This window comes from Thalassophryne amazonica, chromosome 20 (genome assembly GCF_902500255.1).
Source record: "Thalassophryne amazonica chromosome 20, fThaAma1.1, whole genome shotgun sequence".
NCBI lineage: Eukaryota > Metazoa > Chordata > Actinopteri > Batrachoidiformes > Batrachoididae > Thalassophryne > Thalassophryne amazonica.
This window is the reverse complement of record NC_047122.1, coordinates 45,166,904-45,186,139: the sequence shown is the minus strand read 5'-3', so window position 1 is coordinate 45,186,139 and position 19,236 is coordinate 45,166,904. Positions and strand designations below refer to the sequence as shown.

Here is a 19,236-nt window from a genome sequence, read left to right as displayed (position 1 = left end):
TATTTTGGACAGTCTAAGATGATATTTTGACAAAGAGATTTAAGATAAAAAAGGTTTAACATTGTAAGTATTTGTATTTTTGACAGTCAGGCATTTTTGGCAGTGCATCATGAAGGCGCCATACTTGAAACAGAAAAAATGTGATATAAAAGCAAAATGTAAGATAACGTAGAACAGAGACATGATTTGTCGTCCAGAAATGGATTATTAATGCACCTCATGAGGTCAGTTAAAATTTGGCGTTGTTGTTTGAGTTACATATCGAAGTACTGTGTAAGTACCTGATGCTAACTGTGGTGCTAATGATAGCGTAAAATACGTTAATGGTAATCTGTTCATATAACGGAGGAGATGAGGCAGCAGTGATTTGGAATATGGTTTGTGGCAGATTGTGGCGCAGTGAAAGTATGGAAGAGCATTGGTTGAAGGCTTGTGTGTCTGTGTGTTTGAAAATACAAGGAAGTCATTTGGTGCCAAAACAGCGCTTCACTTTTTCCACATTTTATGTTACAGCCTTATTCCAAAAGAATTCTACTAACAAAACCCCATAATGACAACATGAAAGTTTTTATTATTATTATTGCGAATTTATTTAAAAAAAACAAACAAACTAAGAAATCACACGCGCATAAGTATTCACACCCTTTGCTCAATACTTTTTGATGCACATTTGGTAGCAATTACAGCCTCATGTCTTCTTGAATATGATGCCACAAGCTTGGCACACCTATTTTGGGCAGTTTTGCCCATTCCTCTTTGCAGCACCTCTCAAGCTCCATCAGGTTGGATGGGGATCGTCGGTGCACAGCCATTTTCAGATCTCTCCAGAGATGTTCAATCAGATTCAGGTCTGGGCTCTGGCTGGGCCACTCAAGGACATTCACAGAGTTGTCCTGAAGCCACTCCTTTAATACTCTGGCTGTGTGTTTAGGATCATTGTCCCGCTGAAAAAAAATGAACCGCCACCCTGGTCTGAGGTCAAGAATGCTCTGGAGCAGGTTTTAAAGATAAACTTTATTGAGCTCACAGAGGAGAATTCACGTTATGTCAGCTCTTAAAAAAACACATGGGTGCAAGTAGAGGAAAATGTTCATCAAACACCGTGTGCAAGGATAAACAATAATAATAATACTTGTAACTATTGAATTAAGTAAAAGCTCTAGAAAAGCTGTTCCCTTAAAATGTGTATATTCTGAAGTATTCAAATAATGTGTATATTAAAGTCTTTCCATAATGTGATGATGGATTAAAAATAGCAGCAATGGTTAGTGAGTGAAATATAATCTTGTTCAGCAGGAAGACAATTTGCTGTTCTCTGTGCCGTCTCCGCCTTGTTTTACCTTAAACTCTAGTACGCAGTCGTAAAATGGTTTTACTAAAAAGGTAGATGGTGAACAGTTTATGATTTGGCTGTGAAAAAAATGTCATTTTTTTTTTTTTTAGCTTTAATCCCTGTGCAGTGCTGTTTACCTTTCAGAGAAAATGGATTCGTAGGGCATGCATTTTCAATATATGAACCTATTTATATGTGACTCATTTATATGTGACTATTTATATGGACCAAGCACACGTACTGGGTTAGGAAAAATTAAATGAATTAGTGGCTGGATGTGCTCTCCATTCTCCATTAACATGATACGGCACCCAAGGAGCTGAAACCTTCAACAATCCAAGTTTTGTACACAGAATGTTCTCCACTCTTTCACAGGACATTCCTTTGTCATTAGGTCTGATTGGTAGTCACTTGCCTGTCTTCCATCCTTATGTGCTGGAAGTGATTGTTTTTAGTGGTGGCAGTTGCAGGCTGTCCTGACCTGTTCATCATCAAGACTCTTTGTACCCCTCTTAAATTCAGATGACCACATTTGCACGATTGATGAAAATGGAGGATAATCCCCTCCTACCAAATTAGGATGAATGTCCTTGGGAGGTAAAATCTTGTACAAGTACTTGGTGATATCACCACACCAAAATTTTTTTTCCCACCCTATCCCATTTCAGTAGATACAACCATATTTCAGCATCTTCTGTGAAACACTAAAACAGTACTAATTGCAATTAGTCATCAAAAGATTTTAAATAAATCCATTGTTTCATTGATCTGTCAGTCCTTCATAATCAGCTTTACCTTTCACTCAGTCTCCATATTTTTAATGGTGTCACCTACTCCCCGCCCCCCACCACATATCTATAAATGTTTTTTTTTTTTTCTTTCAGCTCATCTGTCCATCATGAAGACCTCCAAAGCAGCAGCACTGCAGGCCTCTGCTCAAGAGGAATGTGGCGTTTGGCTGGACACTGTGCTACTGAAAGGAAAAGCAAAACAGGTGATTGTGGGAAGGAGATTGATATTCACCCGCACAGCCCTGTCCATGCCATTCAGTATTTAAAAGCTAATTACTTATACTAGCTTTTTTCATATACACGACGTGTCAGTATTATTGCGCATTAGTGTTTATAATTTGTGTTTCACATTTTGTGTTCCAGAAACAACTTGCCCGTCCCATTTCTAAGTTATTGAACCCCTTGGCTGAAGGTGCAGGGTACAGTCTGGCTGTGGCACTAAACTTCACTCAGACAAGAGTAGAAATGCCAAAAACCAAGCAGAGCTCCATTTCATCCTTCTTTTCCCCTCAGCGCAGAGGTAAGTACAGCTACAGCTCTGCTACCATCAGGTTATACCAAAGTAATTTTATTTTTATTTTATTTTCGTTACATTAAAATTCAGTCTGAAATTTGTCATGTTTTTTTATTATTATTATTATTATTATTATTATGAATTCATTTTAGAACAAGATCTCAATAAGATGTCGACATCTGAAAAACCACAGGTGGCAGCAGAACACTATGCTTCATCATCTGCATCCACCACGTGTGCCTCAGCTGCACCTGGAACACTGAAGAAAAAACGAAAGTGTGATGGAGATCTTGAGATTTTGCAGCAGCAACAACACAAAACTTGTTCTCACTATGCAGGGGAAGGTGTACAGGAGCACGATAAGGAGAACACTGAGTGTGACTCAAAAGGAGACATTTCTGAGGAGATCAATCCACCAGAGAGAAAGAGAAGAATCACAAGAAGCTCAATGCAAAATGACAGTCACACTCTTCGACAGGGGAGCAGTCAGGATGTCCCGTTTACTTGGAGCAAACCTTGTGATAGGAAACTTGAGAATGACGATTTGGAAAACACTTTCTATCTGACTCAGCAGAAATACACCATGGAGGAGGATTTAAGGGACTCTCAGCAAAGTGAGGCTGGCTTCAGAGCAATTTTGGATGAGGAAGGAAGAACCTCTTCTCAAAAAGCCTTGAAACAGCTTTTTTCATCTCAGGTAGATGATAAAAACAGCCACACATTATCTTCTAAATCCCCAAAGAAGCACTCACTTCTCTCTCACGTTGAGCCATTTTCATATCAAACGTGGACAGAGCCAAAAACTGCTTCACCTAGAAAATATGTCCCAGAACAGCTGTGGAAAAAGGCAGACAGAAAAGAGAACCTCGGATCACAGTGCAAGAGGACAAACCGGAGTCTCTCTAAGCTAAGAAAACAAGTTCCAGAGCAGCCAGGCAGAGACAGTGATGAGGACAGTTTGGACATGTTGTTCACTCAGGACTCTGAAGGCTTCAGGGTGATCGCGCACCGCAGCCAACATCCCAGGAGTCCCTTCAAAGATCAGACTAACTTAACTGTCGGATCAGTGAGATGTAAAAGCCCTTTCAAAATTTGTGTGGAAGATGATGAAGACGAGATCCTTTTTACTCAAGACTCTCAGGGAAATATGGTGATTAAACACTGATCAAATTAATTTCCTCTTAATCATTTCAGAGGTGTAATTAAAAAGTAAAGCATTTTAGTTCATGGTTCCTAATATTTTACTGATGACATTTTGAATGCATTTCCACAGTATTGTATCTTGAATTAAAAATTCCGTTTTTAGATTTTAGAAATAATAGAATTTATTAACCTGACTGACATACAGGCGTGATTGCCTTCTTACCTTTTTTATTGATCTATCTTTTGTATTTTTTATGGGATTTTAGTCTTGTCCCTGTTCTGAATGCAGGACCTAGTATTTAGTAACTGATCTGTTCGTCAGGTGCAAGACTGAATAATACAGACAAGAGAGCACTGTGAGTTTTGATTTTATTTGAAAAATACTAAACAATTAATCAAATCTTCATGAAAATGAAAAGTTTTCTAAAGCATTAGTGTTGAGCGCCATTTTGTCTTTATAGTGGTATCTTCAGCTACACCTAATAAAAATGCAGTGACATACAAAGTTATATACGTAGACAAAAGGTGTGCATGTCTCACATGTAAAAATTCAGAAAGTACGAAAAATTTGAAGCCATAATTATTTCAATTTGATCATATTACATTTGGCTGAGCAGATTCATTACATACTGTGATGTGCAGCTATAAGATTGTGACATCTGCTGTTAATTAAAAATAAATTGAACAATCACAGCGACAGAATGTGATCTGTGTTGCATAATCTATGATATGCTACAATACAAATAAACAACAAAGATAGATGACAGCCATCATAAACTGACAATCCCTTAACTATTTGCCAATAATGACGTCTTAAGGGCTAGAAATTGTGATACATTTTTACACAAATACTTTTTTTTGTTTGTTTTTTGCAGTTGGGAATATAAGCTTCATTAGGCTTAACAGGTTGCTTGACAAAAAATTGATAATAATGCCACAATCCCCTGACCAATTGTGCCTGTGCTGTTGTGCCCGTGTATAAAATCTCTTTTATATATCTAGAATCCAGTGGGAGCAGCAGGGTTGAAGGATATATTTCTGACACAGAAGTGATGATGGTGACACAGTAGCAATCAGCCTGCGATCTCTGTTGGTTCTGTCACCAGTTTGGAGCCATCCCAAATGGTCTTGAACTGCTCGGGGACCGGAAACTCCCTCTGGAAAATAACCAAGAAGTACTCGGTTGATACAGTGCTTACTGCGACTCCAAAACAACACTAACTAGGAAAAGTTCTGCAAACGACGGCATAACGCGTTTGAGTTTATGTGCACAAGCAGAGTCTCCTTTGATGCACGGTCTCAGTCATTCAATGTCTCATTCACTCACATAGTCGTCTCCTTGCGGTATCAGGATGTTCATCTCTGAGCTCTTGGCACTGACGATGTCACAGTGGAGAGACTGCTTGCTCAGGTACACCTGACAGCCTTCTGTTTTGTTGATAGAAATAGTGGGCACAGTTCCCAAAACCTACAGAAACCTACAGTTATTAACAGGTACTCATACCACAATGTGCAATAACACTGGGGGGGGGGGGGGGGGGGGGCTTTCTTGCAGCATTTCTTGCTTTTTTGTGAGACAACCCAAAAATATTTAATAATGACAAACTCCATAATCCATAAGTATTTGGACATTGAAACTATTTTTGTAATTTTGCGTTTATATCATTACAATGATGTTGAAGTGAAACAGTTGTGTGCTTGTAGCGTAGACTTTCACCTTTAATTTAAAGGGTTTAACAAAAATATCACAATTATGTAGAAATTACAGACATTTTTATACACAGTCTCTCTATTTTCAGAGGCCATATGGTGCATCCAGAAAGTATTCACAGCACTTAACTTTTTCCACATTTTATGTTGCAGCCTTATTCCAAAATTGAGTAAATAAATTTTTTCCCCTCAAAATTTTACTCGCAACACCTCATAATGACGGCAATAATTTTTTTTTTTTTTTTGCAAACTTACATACATACAGGTGGTCTGCTTTGTGTCAGCCTGATCCCGTCAGATATGAGAAGCTAACAAGTGCGGTACCTGGTTGTACTTGGATGGGAGACCTTTTGAACACCAGCGGCTGTGTGTTTTTCCAGGTGAAACTGGAGTTGCGTCAGGAAGGGCATCCGGCGTAAAACTTGTGCCAAATACCAATGCGGATCTGGCTGTATCCACTGTGGCGACCCTGAATGGAACAGCCGCACGGACAACAACAGCATACATACACTCAACAAAAATATAAACACAACACTTTTGGTTTTGCTCCCATTTTGTATGAGATGAACTCAAAGATCTAAAACTTTTTCCACATACACAATATCACCATTTCCCTCAAATATTGTTCACAAACCAGTCTAAATCTGTGATAGTGAGCACTTCTTTGCTGAGATAATCCATCCCATTTCACAGGTGTGCCATACCAATATGCTGATTAGACACCATGATTAGTGCACAGGTGTGCCTTAGACTGCCCATAATAAAAGGCCACTGAAAGGTGCAGTTTTATTACACAGCACAATGCCACAGATGTCGCAAGATTTGAGGGAGCATGCAATTGGCATGCTGACAGCAGGAATGTCAACCAGAGCTGTTGCTCGTGTATTGAATGTTCATTTCTCTACCATAAGCCGTCTCCAAAGGCGTTTCAGAGAATTTGGCAGTACATCCAACCAGCCTCACAACCGCAGACCACGTGTAACCACACCAGCCCAGGACCTCCACATCCAGCATGTTCACCTCCAAGATCGTCTGAGACCAGCCACTAGGACAGCTGCTGAAACAATCGGTTTGCATAACCAAAGAATTTCTGCACAAACTGTCAGAAACCGTCTCAGCATCTTGATATGGCACACCTGTGAGGTGGGATGGATTATCTCAGCAAAGGAGAAGTGCTCACTATCACAGATTTAGACTGGTTTGTGAACAATATTTGAGGGGTATTTTTTAATAACATTTACATTTACCCTGATGGACTACCCTGCAGTGGGGAATAAGTTTCATTACACTAGAAGTCTTTCAGAAAGCGCTGTAACTAGGTTTAAGGATATGATTCCTTCTTTATGTTCTCTATTGTCATATACCAACACAGAGCAGAGTAGCTACCTAAACTCTGTAAGGGAGTTAGAGTATCTCGTCAATAGTTTTACATCCTCATTGAAGACAACTTTGGATGCTGTAGCTCCTCTGAAAAAGAGAGCTTTAAATCAGAAGTGTCTGACTCCGTGGTATAACTCACAAACTCGTAGCTTAAAGCAGATAACCCGTAAGTTGGAGAGGAAATGGCGTCTCACTAATTTAGAAGATCTTCACTTAGCCTGGAAAAAGAGTTTGTTGCTCTATAAAAAAGCCCTCCGTAAAGCTAGGACATCTTTCTACTCATCACTAATTGAAGAAAATAAGAACAACCCCAGGTTTCTTTTCAGCACTGTAGCCAGGCTGACAAAGAGTCAGAGCTCTATTGAGCTGAGTATTCCATTAACTTTAACTAGTAATGACTTCATGACTTTCTTTGCTAACAAAATTTTGACTATTAGAGAAAAAATTACTCATAACCATCCCAAAGATGTATCGTTATCTTTGGCTGCTTTCAGTGATGCCGGTATTTGGTTAGACTCTTTCTCTCCGATTGTTCTGTCTGAGTTATTTTCATTAGTTACTTCATCCAAACCATCAACATGTTTATTAGACCCCATTCCTGCCAGGCTGCTCAAGGAAGTCCTACCATTATTTAATGCTTCAATCTTAAATATGATCAACTTATCTTTGTTAGTTGGCTATGTACCACAGGCTTTTAAGGTGGCAGTAATTAAACCATTACTTAAAAAGCCATCACTTGACCCAGCTATTTTAGCTAATTATAGGCCAATCTCCAACCTTCCTTTTCTCTCAAAGATTCTTGAGAGGGTAGTTGTAAAACAGCTAACTGATCACCTGCAGAGGAATGGTCTATTTGAAGAGGTTCAGTCAGGTTTTAGAATTCATCATAGTACAGAAACAGCATTAGTGAAGGTTACAAATGATCTTCTTATGGCTTCGGACAGTGGACTTATCTCTGTGCTTGTTCTGTTGGACCTCAGTGCTGCTTTTGATACTGTTGACCATAAAATTTTATTACAGAGATTAGAGCATGTCATAGGTATTAAAGGCACTGCGCTGCGGTGGTTTGAATCATATTTGTCTAATAGATTACAGTTTGTTCATGTAAATGGGGAATCTTCTTCACAGACTAAAGTTAATTATGGAGTTCCACAAGGTTCTGTGCTAGGACCAATTTTATTCACTTTATACATGCTTCCCTTAGGCAGTATTATTAAACGGTATTGCTTAAATTTTCATTGTTACGCAGATGATACCCAGCTTTATCTATCCATGAAGCCAGAGGACACACACCAATTAGCTAAACTGCAGGATTGTCTTACAGACATAAAGACATGGATGACCTCTAATTTCCTGCTTTTAAACTCAGATAAAACTGAAGTTATTGTACTTGGCCCCACAAATCTTAGAAGCATGGTGTCTAACCAGATCTTTACTCTGGATGGCATTTCCCTGACCTCTAGTAATACTGTGAGAAATCTTGGAGTCATTTTTGATCAGGATATGTCATTCAAAGCGCATATTAAACAAATATGTAGGACTGCCTTTTTGCATTTACGCAATATCTCTAAAATCAGAAAGGTCTTGTCTCAGAGTGATGCTGAAAAACTAATTCATGCATTTATTTCCTCTAGGCTGGACTATTGTAATTCTTTATTATCAGGTTGTCCTAAAAGTTCCCTAAAAAGCCTTCAGTTAATTCAAAATGCTGCAGCTAGAGTACTGACGGGGACTAGCAGGAGAGAGCATATCTCACCCGTGTTGGCCTCTCTTCATTGGCTTCCTGTTAATTCTAGAATAGAATTTAAAATTCTTCTTCTTACTTATAAGGTTTTGAATAATCAGGTCCCATCTTATCTTAGGGACCTCGTAGTACCATATCACCCTAATAGAGCGCTTCGCTCTCAGACTGCAGGCTTACTTGTAGTTCCTAGGGTTTGTAAGCGTAGAATGGGAGGCAGAGCCTTCAGCTTTCAGGCTCCTGTGGAACCAGCTCCCAATTCAGATCAGGGAGACAGATACCCTCTCTACTTTTAAGATTAGGCTTAAAACTTTCCTTTTCGCTAAGGCTTATAGTTAGGGCTGGATCGGGTGACCCTGGACTATCCCTTGGTTATGCTGCTTTAGACGTAGACTGTGGGGGGGTTCCCATGATGCACTGTTTCTTTCTCTTTTTGCTCTGTATGCATCACTCCGCATTTAATCATTAGTGATCGATCTCTGCCCCCCTCCACAGCATGTCTTTTTCCTGGTTCTTTCCCTCAGCCCCAACCAGTCTCAGCAGAAGACTGCCCCTCCCTGAGCCTGGTTCTGCTGGAGGTTTCTTCCTGTTAAGAGGGAGTTTTTCCTTCCCACTGTTGCCAAGTGCTTGCTCACAGGGGGTCGTTTTGACCGTTGGGGTTTTTCATAATTATTGTATGGCCTTGCCTTACAATATAAAGCGCCTTGGGGCAACTGTTTGTTGTGATTTGGCGCTATATAAAAAAAAAAGTTGGTTAGTTGGTTGGAAATGGTGATATTGTGTATGTGGAAAAGTTTTGTATCTTTGAGTTCATCTCATACAAAATGGGAGCAAAACCAAAAGTGTTGCGTTTATATTTTTGTTGAGTGTACATCTTCAACCGCTTTTCCGAGATCGCGTCCAGCAGAGGATCCCAAATTTCCCTTTCCCAGGCCACATTAACCACCTCTGACTGGTAGATCCAGAGGTGTTCCCAGGCCAATGTGGCAATATAATCTCTCCACCTAGTTCTGGGTCTTCCCCAGGGTCTCCTCCCAGCTGTATGCATGGAACACCTGCCTCGGGAGGTGCCCAGGATGCATCCTTACCAGAGGCCCAAACCATCTCGGCTGGCTCCTTTCAATGCAAAGGAGCAGTGGCTCTACTCCGAGCTCCTCATGGATGACTGAGCTTCTCACCTCATCTCTAAGACCCTCTTGTCCACCAAAATACTGGTGATGTAGAGAGAGAGATGCAAAACTATTTCAATTGCATCAATGTCCAAATACAATTATAGATCTGGTCATATTGTTATATTACTGGAATTCAAATCTGGATGAAGGAGAGCTAGCCACCAGTGCACCCAGTAAGTATCTACATTTACTCACCTGTAGCTCGATTGATTTAGAGTTTATAATCTCCACAATCCCTACAACATTCTCAAAAACCAGACCCAGCTTCTTACAGTTGTCTGTGGACAGTAAATACATGCAGAATGATGAAAATTTACAATGATAAATGAATTTTGGATCCACCCAAACACCCCCCCAAAAAAGTCAATATTTTCACCTCTGACTGAAATTAGCTCACCTGTGATAATGGAGTTAATTTTGCCTTTGATCTGCACGGTGCAGTTGGCGCAACTGAAGATGTAGACCACTTGTTTCAACTCCGTCTCCTCAATCACCAGCTCATGGTTCTGCTCAAAGTTCTCCTGTAGCAGTGTACCCAAAAAGACAAGAGATTCCATCAAAAACTCCTTTGTTCCCTCAGGCCATCTCACTGTACAACTCCTCACTCAGGGGGACGAGGAGTAACAGGAAGACGGGATGAGAGGGAGAGGAACAGTAATGAGCAGTATTTCTGGGCCTATATGCATGAACCATCTCAAATTCCTGCGAAAGAAATCTTAACATAACCTAAAATTTCCTGGCAAGGAATCGTAGCCTAAGAGTGAGTCAGGAGGTGTCTGAAACTCCTATCTTAGTGAGGCAGGGTTGACCCCGTTGCTAGGTATGACATGGTCCTATCAGAACTGTGATTGGTTGTCATGGAAAGGGAAGGGGGAAAAAATATTTGAACTCTGCGCTCTTACATATGAATGAACAGTAAAATCAACCGATCATATAACTGCATAAAGAAATGCGTAATCATGAAAATAATTTAATGTCATGATGATGATGATACTCAGCAAAATTAAATTGGAGCGATAGCCAGGCCGGTCGCTAAACCTGTAAATTCTTGTGCTGCAATGCATTATGGGAGTTCTGGGTTTTAAATGTTGCTATTGTGGTTCATGTTAGTTTAAAAATGTTGTTAGTGTTGATTTTTTTTTTTGTAGTTCAAAAATGTTATTAGCTTTGTTGATTTATTGTGTTTTTGTAGTTCAATTGGTTTAGTGAGTTACGTGTCACCATGTTGTGACCATAAGTGAAAAGTGTATCGTGTTTGATGCCACCCGTGTTGTTTTATCTGAAAAATAAGAGCGCCTCCTAGTGGCAGAGTGCCAAAAAATAAAAGCTCTCACTTGTCTTTCATTATTTCACGTAGCTCACCACAAAATGAATTGTTACACAGCTTGAAGATGTTTGAATGTATCTCATTAACATGTCGATTATCTACATATTAAAAGTGTGTGGGTGTGTGAGTTTATTAATAAGTTCAATGTAAGTACATAATATTATTGTAAATACATTAAAATTGCATGCATGACAAGAAAGTGAAAACACTTATTTCCACTGCTGTTCATTTAAAAATCAAATGACAAAACAGAAGTAATAAAATAAAATATCAATACTGCTAATAATAATAATGATAATTTTAATGTGTGTATATGATAACAACAACCTAAATAATTTATAACTACATTAAGACAGTAAATTAAAATAAAATAATTATGTAGATCATGCTGGCAGCGTGTTACTGACTCACTGTCATCCTACATATGGAGAATATCTCTGCTTCCTCTCTGTCTTTTCCACCAGCTTGTGTGCTTAAGACAATCTTAGGCTTCCTAAAAGTCCTCCTCCCTCTTCTTACCAGTTTGGCACCTTAGGCGCTCTCTTAAGGCCTAAGGTGCTTTGTGGACAACTTTCATCTTACCAAGGGAAAATTCTAAGCAATGTCTAAGAATTCCAGAAATTCTAAGATTTTTTTTTAAGAATAATGCCACTAGGAGCTATTTTTAGCCTTAGGCTGCTTCGTGCATACGGGCCCTGGTATTTATATTTGTATTTACATTTCACAAATTGCTTTATACTTCTACTTTTGTTACTCTGTGTGCTTCTTACCCTGTGTGCTGCTATACAATGCTGCTGGAGCCTCAATTTTCCTGATGGAGTCTTCCCAAGGGATTAATACAGTTCTACCTAATTTAATCTAATCAATAACCTGACCTCAGTGGCTTAATGTTTTCAGTTGCACCAAAACATGGTAAAAAGCATAAACGTGCATATTTATAATATGTTTCACATACCACCCTCCATTTTTTCCCTTCCAGCTGCAGCAGAGGGGTTTTTTTCTGGGAGGCTGCTCTGGGTGCTTTCGCTGCCCCACTGGTCCTGGTTTTGCTTGGTGGTGCTTGAGAGCGCAGATTTGGGTTCTTATGAGTCTTCTGCTCGTTTTTTACATGTTTCAAACCTATAAGATGGTAATAATTCATGTGGAACCTGTTCAGATCAATTTTGATTAAACATTTCTGATGCATATATGGTAAATAAATCCAGTCCACACTGTTTTTGCAGGATATCGTGAAAACAAGCCCCTTAGATCGAGATTTGTGTTACTTGCTGTCATAATTTTATTTTATTTTATTTATTTATTTTTAAGCCTCATGGTTAACTCACCTTTCGTGATGTCCATTCCCTGGTTCAGCTGGGCAAACAGAGCAGAGTGCTGGGCCGCTGCTGTGTCCACCTGACACTGGGAGTCATTATCAACAAGAACCGAGGGCGAGCCAGAGGGGGGAGGAGGAGGAGGCGGGGGAGGTGGGCACGGTGCACTGGGGGGGTCAAAGAAGGAAGAAGGAGCAATGGGCCCCTGAGGGATGGAGACAGCTGCATATTAGATGAGACAATCGGTGTGTGGGTTTGGGGATGCAGAGACAGGACCTGGATCCAGCACTCTGAGACATGTAGTAACAAATCTGTCCAGCAGGGGGAGTATTGTACAAGAAAAGCACAGGAGGAAATAAGTGGTTATAAATGTGCAGATGATTTTCACACCTTTAACAGCCAGAGGGCATCTTATTAACTTTTCATGTAAGTGTCAGTTGCTCCTGTCTTACTTACATTTAACATATTGACAAACACACAAAACATGATGTTGATAAGCTTTTTGCATCAATATGACTGGTTTCATTCATGTCTGATATGAGATAACTGACCTTATTATCATGAAGGAACTGAAATCTTGTGCTGCTACTCTGATCTTATATATTGTTAACAATTATTGCTATTGTTTTATTTTCCCAAAACAAGAAAGCAACTAAGATAAATTCTTGCTGAGCAACAAACTGTGCAGGAGACATATAATCAACCGAATGACAAACCCATTAAAGGTGTCATATACTGAGAAATTGTTTTATCTTCCAGTTACAGTTAAATGCAATTTGAATTTCATGTGAAACCCACTGAAAGTTCTGTGCCTTTATAACATTTCCTATTGAGATATATATACCTACTCTAAGTGAGATTTACCAAACGACTTCACCTCTTCATATCTATCCAAGTAATCCAAGTTTGATCCATCTAGACCTTTTGGTTGTTGAGCTATACAAAAAAAGATGTTTTTCCAGTCCATATTTTCCTTGACTAAACTACTCCAAAATCTAACCACCTCTAGATAACCATCCAAGTAACATTCCCAACAAGTCTGAAGGAAATTTGTTCAGCTTTTTTTGAGTTATCTTTTCCACACACACACACCAGTGAAAACAATACACCCTGCTATCACTGCTTTGAGCATGATAAAAATTATGACATCAAAGTCCACTTCTTTCTAATGTTCACCTCATTTTAAATTAAATGTAACCTGAATCAGGTCTGAGGGACAGCAACTTAAGCGGCAATGCGTGAGTCAGTGACCCTCCATATGTCGCACTGTGACAGAGAATAAGCACGTCGTCAAACTGCATGTGAGCAGCAGCTGATGGCTTCTTGAAGAGGTGCCAACCCCATAGTCATTTGTCTGCAAAGAAACCCTCCATTCAAATCAATCCTGATCCCGTGGACCACCTGTTCGTAGCACAGGCTCCTGTCCATTTACAAACGCACACTGCAGCTCTGTGGGCAGACAACAGGAGCAGCAGCTGACGCACAGCCGCTGGGGCATCTCATATTTCTGCAGAAAATACAAGCGCCCAGGTGCTGAACATTTGTTTCACTTCAAACATGCACTTAAGACACAAACTGCTGCACAACCTCCTGGGAAAATGTTTGCATGAATACTAAAAGCTTCAGGACAAGAAGCAAAGATACAGTCGACTTTAAAGATGAGCTAAACTAAGAAGAAACACTGAAAGATTTGGTTTCAGCTCCTCGTTATCTCTGGGATCTAATGAGTGTAATCCAGAGGTAGTGAGACATCCCCGAGGAGACGCCCGCTCCAGAGTGACAGAGGATCCGTGTGTTGTGCTGAGTGTGGAGAAGCTCATTCATTCATCCTTTCTGCTGCAATTCATGTAACCAGCAGCTTCTATCGCTAAAAATGGAAGCAAATGTAGGCGTTCTGATACAAAAATATCAAGGCTTGTGAACGGAAACTACACAAAAATAGAGCAGAGAATTTTTTTTTAAGAGAGACATAAAGAGATGGTTTTATTTATTGACCATCTGGGTAAAATTTGTGGATGAAATACAGCACGTCTGGAAAATTATTCTCAGCGCTTCACTTTTTCCACATTCTGTTATGTTACAGCCTTATTCCAAAATTAAGTAAATTCATTTTTTCCCCAATCAAAATTCTATTCAAAACACCCCATAATAACAACATTTAAAAAGTTGTTTTTTTTTTTGAGATTTTAGCAAATTTATTAAAAAACAAAAACTAAAATCACATGTACAGAAGTATATCACAGCCTTTGCCATGAAGCTGAAATTTGAGCTCAGGTGCATCCTGTTTCCACTGATCATCCTTGAGATGTTTCTGCAGCTTAATTGGAGTCCACCTGGGGTAAATTCAGTTGATTGGACATGATTTGGAAATACACACACCTGTCTACATATAAGGTCCTACAGTTGACAGTCAGAGCACAAACCAAGCATGAAGTCAAAAGAATTGTCTGTAGACCACCGAGACACGATTGCGATTGGGGAAGAAGGGTCTGAAGGACTCTCAGACCATGAGAAACAAAATACTCTGGTCTGATGAGATAAACACTGAATTCTTTGGTGTGAATTCCAGGCGTCATGTTTGGAGGAAACCAGCACCATCCCTACAGTGAAGCATGGTGGTGGCAGCATCATGCTGTGAGAATGTTTTTCAGCAGCAGGAACTGGGAGACTAGTCAGGATTGAGGGAAAGATGAATGCAGCAATGTACAGAGTTATCCTGGATGAAAACCTGCTCCAGAGCGCTCTTGACCTCAGAGTGGGATGATGGTTCATCTTTCAGCAGGACAATGACCCAAAGCACACAGCCAAGATATCAAAGGAGTGGCTTCAGGACAACTCTGTGAATGTCCTTGAGTGACCCAGCCAGAGCCCAGACCTGAAGCCGATTGAACATCTCTGGGGAGATCTGAAAATGGCTGTGCACCGATGTTCTCCATCCAACCTGATGGAGCTTGAGAGGTGCTGCAAAGAGGAATGAGCAAAGATAGGTGCACCAAGCTAATGGCATCATCTTCAAGAAGAATTGAGGCTGTAATTGCTGCCAAAGGTACATCAACAAAGTATTGATCAAAGGGTGTGAATACTTATGTACGCATGATTTCTTTGATTTTTATGATTTCTTTATTTATTTTTAATAAATTTGCAAAAATTTTAATAAAACTTTTGTCATGTTGTCATTATGGGGTGTTGTGAGCAGAATTTTGCGAGAAAAAAATGAAATTACTCTGTATTGGAATAAAGCTGTAATGTAACAAAATGTGGAAAAAGTGAAGCGCTGTGAATAATTTCTGGATGCATTATAGTTGTATGATGTGTGTTTCTTTGCGTGTCTGTGTGTGTAACAGTACGCACACTCTTGCTCCAGACCAGTCCAGTCGTGTGGTGCTGTTTGATGTACGACTGCAGCTCGGTCCAGATTGACAGGTAGGAGTGCACCCAGTCCACATGGCGAGTGTCGCTGAGAGGGCAGAAGAGGAGGGAGGGATGGAGGAAGAGACACACGTATGGCTGTGAGATGAAAATGGTGAGGATGACCAGGAAAGGGTTAAAAACTAAACTAAGTGGAAAAACTGAATAAAGCTTCTGGGTGAAAGTATTAAAGAGGATTTCTACGTTCCCGTCGTTAATCCGTTATGGGCCAAAATATTATCAGTTATCAAGTTGTTCACCAATGAATATGGCTTTATACACCCTGAAGAAAACCATACACCCTGAGGCCGAAGGCCTTTGCTTAAACATTATCTACATAATATTTGTAACCCAAAACTTATTTCATTAAAAACTAGAAGCACTCAGAGTGCAAACCTCCACCAAGGCCATGGGGTCACTGACGCCATAACATCTACACGCCGTGGAATCATTGAACCTAAAAAAGTCTAACAATGATGTTTGCTTAGTAGTAAAAAAAAGTTTCATCTGCTGTGACTGGATAGCATGTATCCTTAGCGCTTGGCATCACAGTTTATTGCAACTTGCACCTTTCCCAGAAGCTACTGTCATCTGAGCACTGATATTGATATTGCATGTGCTTATAGACAAAAACATATAAGAGACCAAATTCAATTTATTATTCAACTAAGCTGCAAATATATGAATGTTTTAACATTTATGAAACACTTCCCTAAACAAGGCCATAGGGTCACTGACCCTAAAGAGATTCCCTCCTTGGCACAGTGATCTATCTCTTTTTGTCTCTTTCTCTAAAATTGTATATAATAATCATTAGATTATTAATATATAAACAAAAATAAATTTAAGAAATATTACAATTTGAAAACAAATGCACCCAAACGTGATGACAGCTACAACTGCTTAATGCTAACTTTTAACATTGAAAATGCCATAGACATGCTAATACGTTAGCATCAGGATCACCACTAAAATTTAATCACTTGTTCCTCTTGTCATTTCCAACCACTCCACAAAATTTCATCAAAATCCATTCAAAACTTTTTGAGTTATCCTGCTGAAAGTCAGACAAACAAACAAACAAACAAACGCGACCGAAAACATAACCTCCTTGGTGGAGGTAAAAAAAAGAAAGAAAGAAAAAAAGGCATTTTACTTTTACTTCCTGAAATTTTTGCATTTTCATTTGAAATAATGCAGTTTAACTGCGAAGGATTTTTTTTTTAGGCTTTAATATCTACAGACATACAACTCTCACAGACATGATGGCTTCACGCCACATTTTGTATTTATTTTTCCCAAAACAATTCATCCTAGGCTATACAGTGCACATTATTTAGCCTAACTGGAGTTAGTTAACTATTTCAAACATTGTCTCTTTATATGTTCTCCTGTCCATCACATACTGATGAAGTGATAGATAGATAGTCACTAATGCCACAGTGAACAAGCTAGGCTATACAGTGCACATTATTTAGCCTAACTGGAGCTAGTTAACTATTTCAAACATTGTCTCTTTATATGTTCTCCTGTTCATCAAACACTGATGAAGTTGAAGTCTAAAGACTGACATTTCTGAGGTACGTGGTACAATATTTATCTCCTTTGGCTTTAAAAAGGGAGGCCACACATTTTATTTTAATTGCCTGCAGCTGGTAAATCTCGCTCCGCCATTCAAAGACATGAATGTACGCAACACCAAATTACTGCAAACGGAAATTATTTTAATTTATGATACAAGAACAAAAAACAAAGAAAACATGATTTACTGGCTACTATTATTTCAAATAAATGTTTCTGTTCTGAAACATGGGGGAAAAAAATATTCTGGTTTTCGTCTGTTGAACCGATTCAAAGCCTTGGTGGGGAGTTCGCAATCACAGGTTCCCAGCAGATCCAAATGACTGAAAGGCTCTAGCTGGATTTTTGATGACTGGAGGGGGAATATAAAATTTTCAAAGCACTATTTCTGAAGGAAATGAAAAATACCCCCCCCCCCCCCCCCAAAAAAAAAGTGTTTACTTATTATGGAATTGTAATTTTTGTTTTGCAAAAATAATTTAATTAATTATGAACTGATTTTGTCCAAAATTTTATGAAAATAATAAAATTGTAAATATGCCAAATATGGTAAAAGTAAATAAGTCCTAATAGACCTGAGGCACATTGGGCCGGTGCTTATCTCTAGTTTCTGTGTGAAGTGGATAAGAGTCCATGTTTCCCCCTGGATGGGGCACCAGTCCATCACAGGTTACTTCATCAGCCAAGGTCGGAACCCATTTCCAACCGGGTGGACTGAGATGATGCAGATTGTGTTTTGTCCAAGGACACAGACAGGTAGCACGAGCGGGATTCAAGCACAAGTCTATTATTGACAGGCCAGCTCCTTATCCACTGAGCTACCTGTTCTCCAAGTGTGTTAAGCTAAGGTTTAAATTTTGCACTATAATGATGACAAACTCAATTGAAGGCCTGCAAAATTGGTCCAAATTTACAAGTTGCTTCATGTTGTCTTTTATAAAGATTGTGTTGGGTGTATTTACATTTCCTTGAAGTCCTTTAGTACTCTGTTGGTGTAGAAGATGGCAGCATCATTCATTTCCTTCACATAGAGTCCAGGCTTCTGACTCTGACACCGACAGACAGACAGACACACAGACATTGACATACCTGCTTATCTTGAAAATACCTGACAAACTGCAGATCAAATGTGCTAAATGTCAAAATTCAAGTTCAATTTCTCATAGTTCCAACATGGAAACGTGTCTTATTAACAGAGCTTATGCTGAGCAGAAACATCTGATTTTTGTATTGAAGATCTAAAGTGGAATATGAATGATAATCATCTCAAAATTCAGTCAATAACATTTTGTGCTGATGGGAAGCAGACACAGAATTACAAATACTTTATGATGAAGGCAGAAAAACATGGTATACTGTCTTCGATTGTTTTTTCCATCTATGCATGTGAAATGTTACTGCATAAATTAGCATTTGTAATTCAATTTACCAATTAGTTTCAAACCAAAAATTGCTTTCTGGTACTTTATAATCATTGTAATTTCAATATATTAAAGTACGGTCCATCCAGAAAGTATTCACAGCGCTGCACTTTTTCCTCTTTTTTTTTATTTTTAATGGTTAAGCCTTATTCCAAAATGGATGAAATTCATTTCTTTTCCTCAGAATTTTACACACAATATCCCATAATGACAATGTGAAAAAAGTTTTGAGATTTTTGCAAAATTATTAAAAATAAAAAAAAAGAAATTATACGTACACAAGTATTCACAGCCTTTGCCATGAAGCTCAAAATTGAGCTCAGATGCATCCTGTTTCCACTGATCATTCTTTAGATGTTTCTACAGCTTAACTGGAGTCCACCTGGGGTAAATTTAGCTGAT

The 19,236-nt window shown here is 39.1% G+C and overlaps 2 protein-coding genes across 3 annotated transcripts in view; one reads left to right on the top strand and one right to left on the bottom strand.

Moving 5' to 3' along the window:
* cap2 (cyclase associated actin cytoskeleton regulatory protein 2) overlaps nucleotides 1-19,236 on the bottom strand; it is a 60,541-nt gene that overhangs the window by 6,810 nt on the left and 34,495 nt on the right. For both annotated transcript variants that reach the window (XM_034160502.1, XM_034160501.1), the window contains 8 exons: nucleotides 18,376-18,461; nucleotides 15,776-15,881; nucleotides 12,437-12,629; nucleotides 12,067-12,230; nucleotides 10,182-10,305; nucleotides 9,980-10,062; nucleotides 5,109-5,249; nucleotides 4,113-4,938 (listed from right to left, as the gene is read on the bottom strand). In XM_034160502.1, the coding sequence (XP_034016393.1) occupies nucleotides 4,855-4,938; nucleotides 5,109-5,249; nucleotides 9,980-10,062; nucleotides 10,182-10,305; nucleotides 12,067-12,230; nucleotides 12,437-12,629; nucleotides 15,776-15,881; nucleotides 18,376-18,461 (981 nt within the window). In that variant the 3' untranslated portion in view covers nucleotides 4,113-4,854. The remainder of the gene's footprint in view (nucleotides 1-4,112; nucleotides 4,939-5,108; nucleotides 5,250-9,979; nucleotides 10,063-10,181; nucleotides 10,306-12,066; nucleotides 12,231-12,436; nucleotides 12,630-15,775; nucleotides 15,882-18,375; nucleotides 18,462-19,236) is intronic.
* On the top strand, nucleotides 103-4,086 carry LOC117501589. The gene is made up of 4 exons (XM_034160503.1): nucleotides 103-224; nucleotides 2,218-2,327; nucleotides 2,488-2,644; nucleotides 2,791-4,086. Exons 2-4 carry the CDS (start codon nucleotides 2,232-2,234, stop codon nucleotides 3,801-3,803), a joined length of 1,266 nt encoding a protein of 421 aa, XP_034016394.1. The 5' UTR covers nucleotides 103-224; nucleotides 2,218-2,231; the 3' UTR covers nucleotides 3,804-4,086.

What these genes read in the sequence shown, in the direction of transcription:
- LOC117501589 (XM_034160503.1), top strand. Translation starts at nt 2,232, where the DNA reads ATGAAGACCTCCAAAGCAGCAGCACTGCAGGCCTCTGCTCAAGAGGAA. An exon ending in TGAAAGGAAAAGCAAAACAG is followed by an intron (nt 2,328 to 2,487) that starts GTGATTGTGGGA and finishes TTTGTGTTCCAG; the next exon opens with AAACAACTTGCCCGTCCCAT. An exon ending in CTTTTCCCCTCAGCGCAGAG is followed by an intron (nt 2,645 to 2,790) that starts GTAAGTACAGCT and finishes AATTCATTTTAG; the next exon opens with AACAAGATCTCAATAAGATG.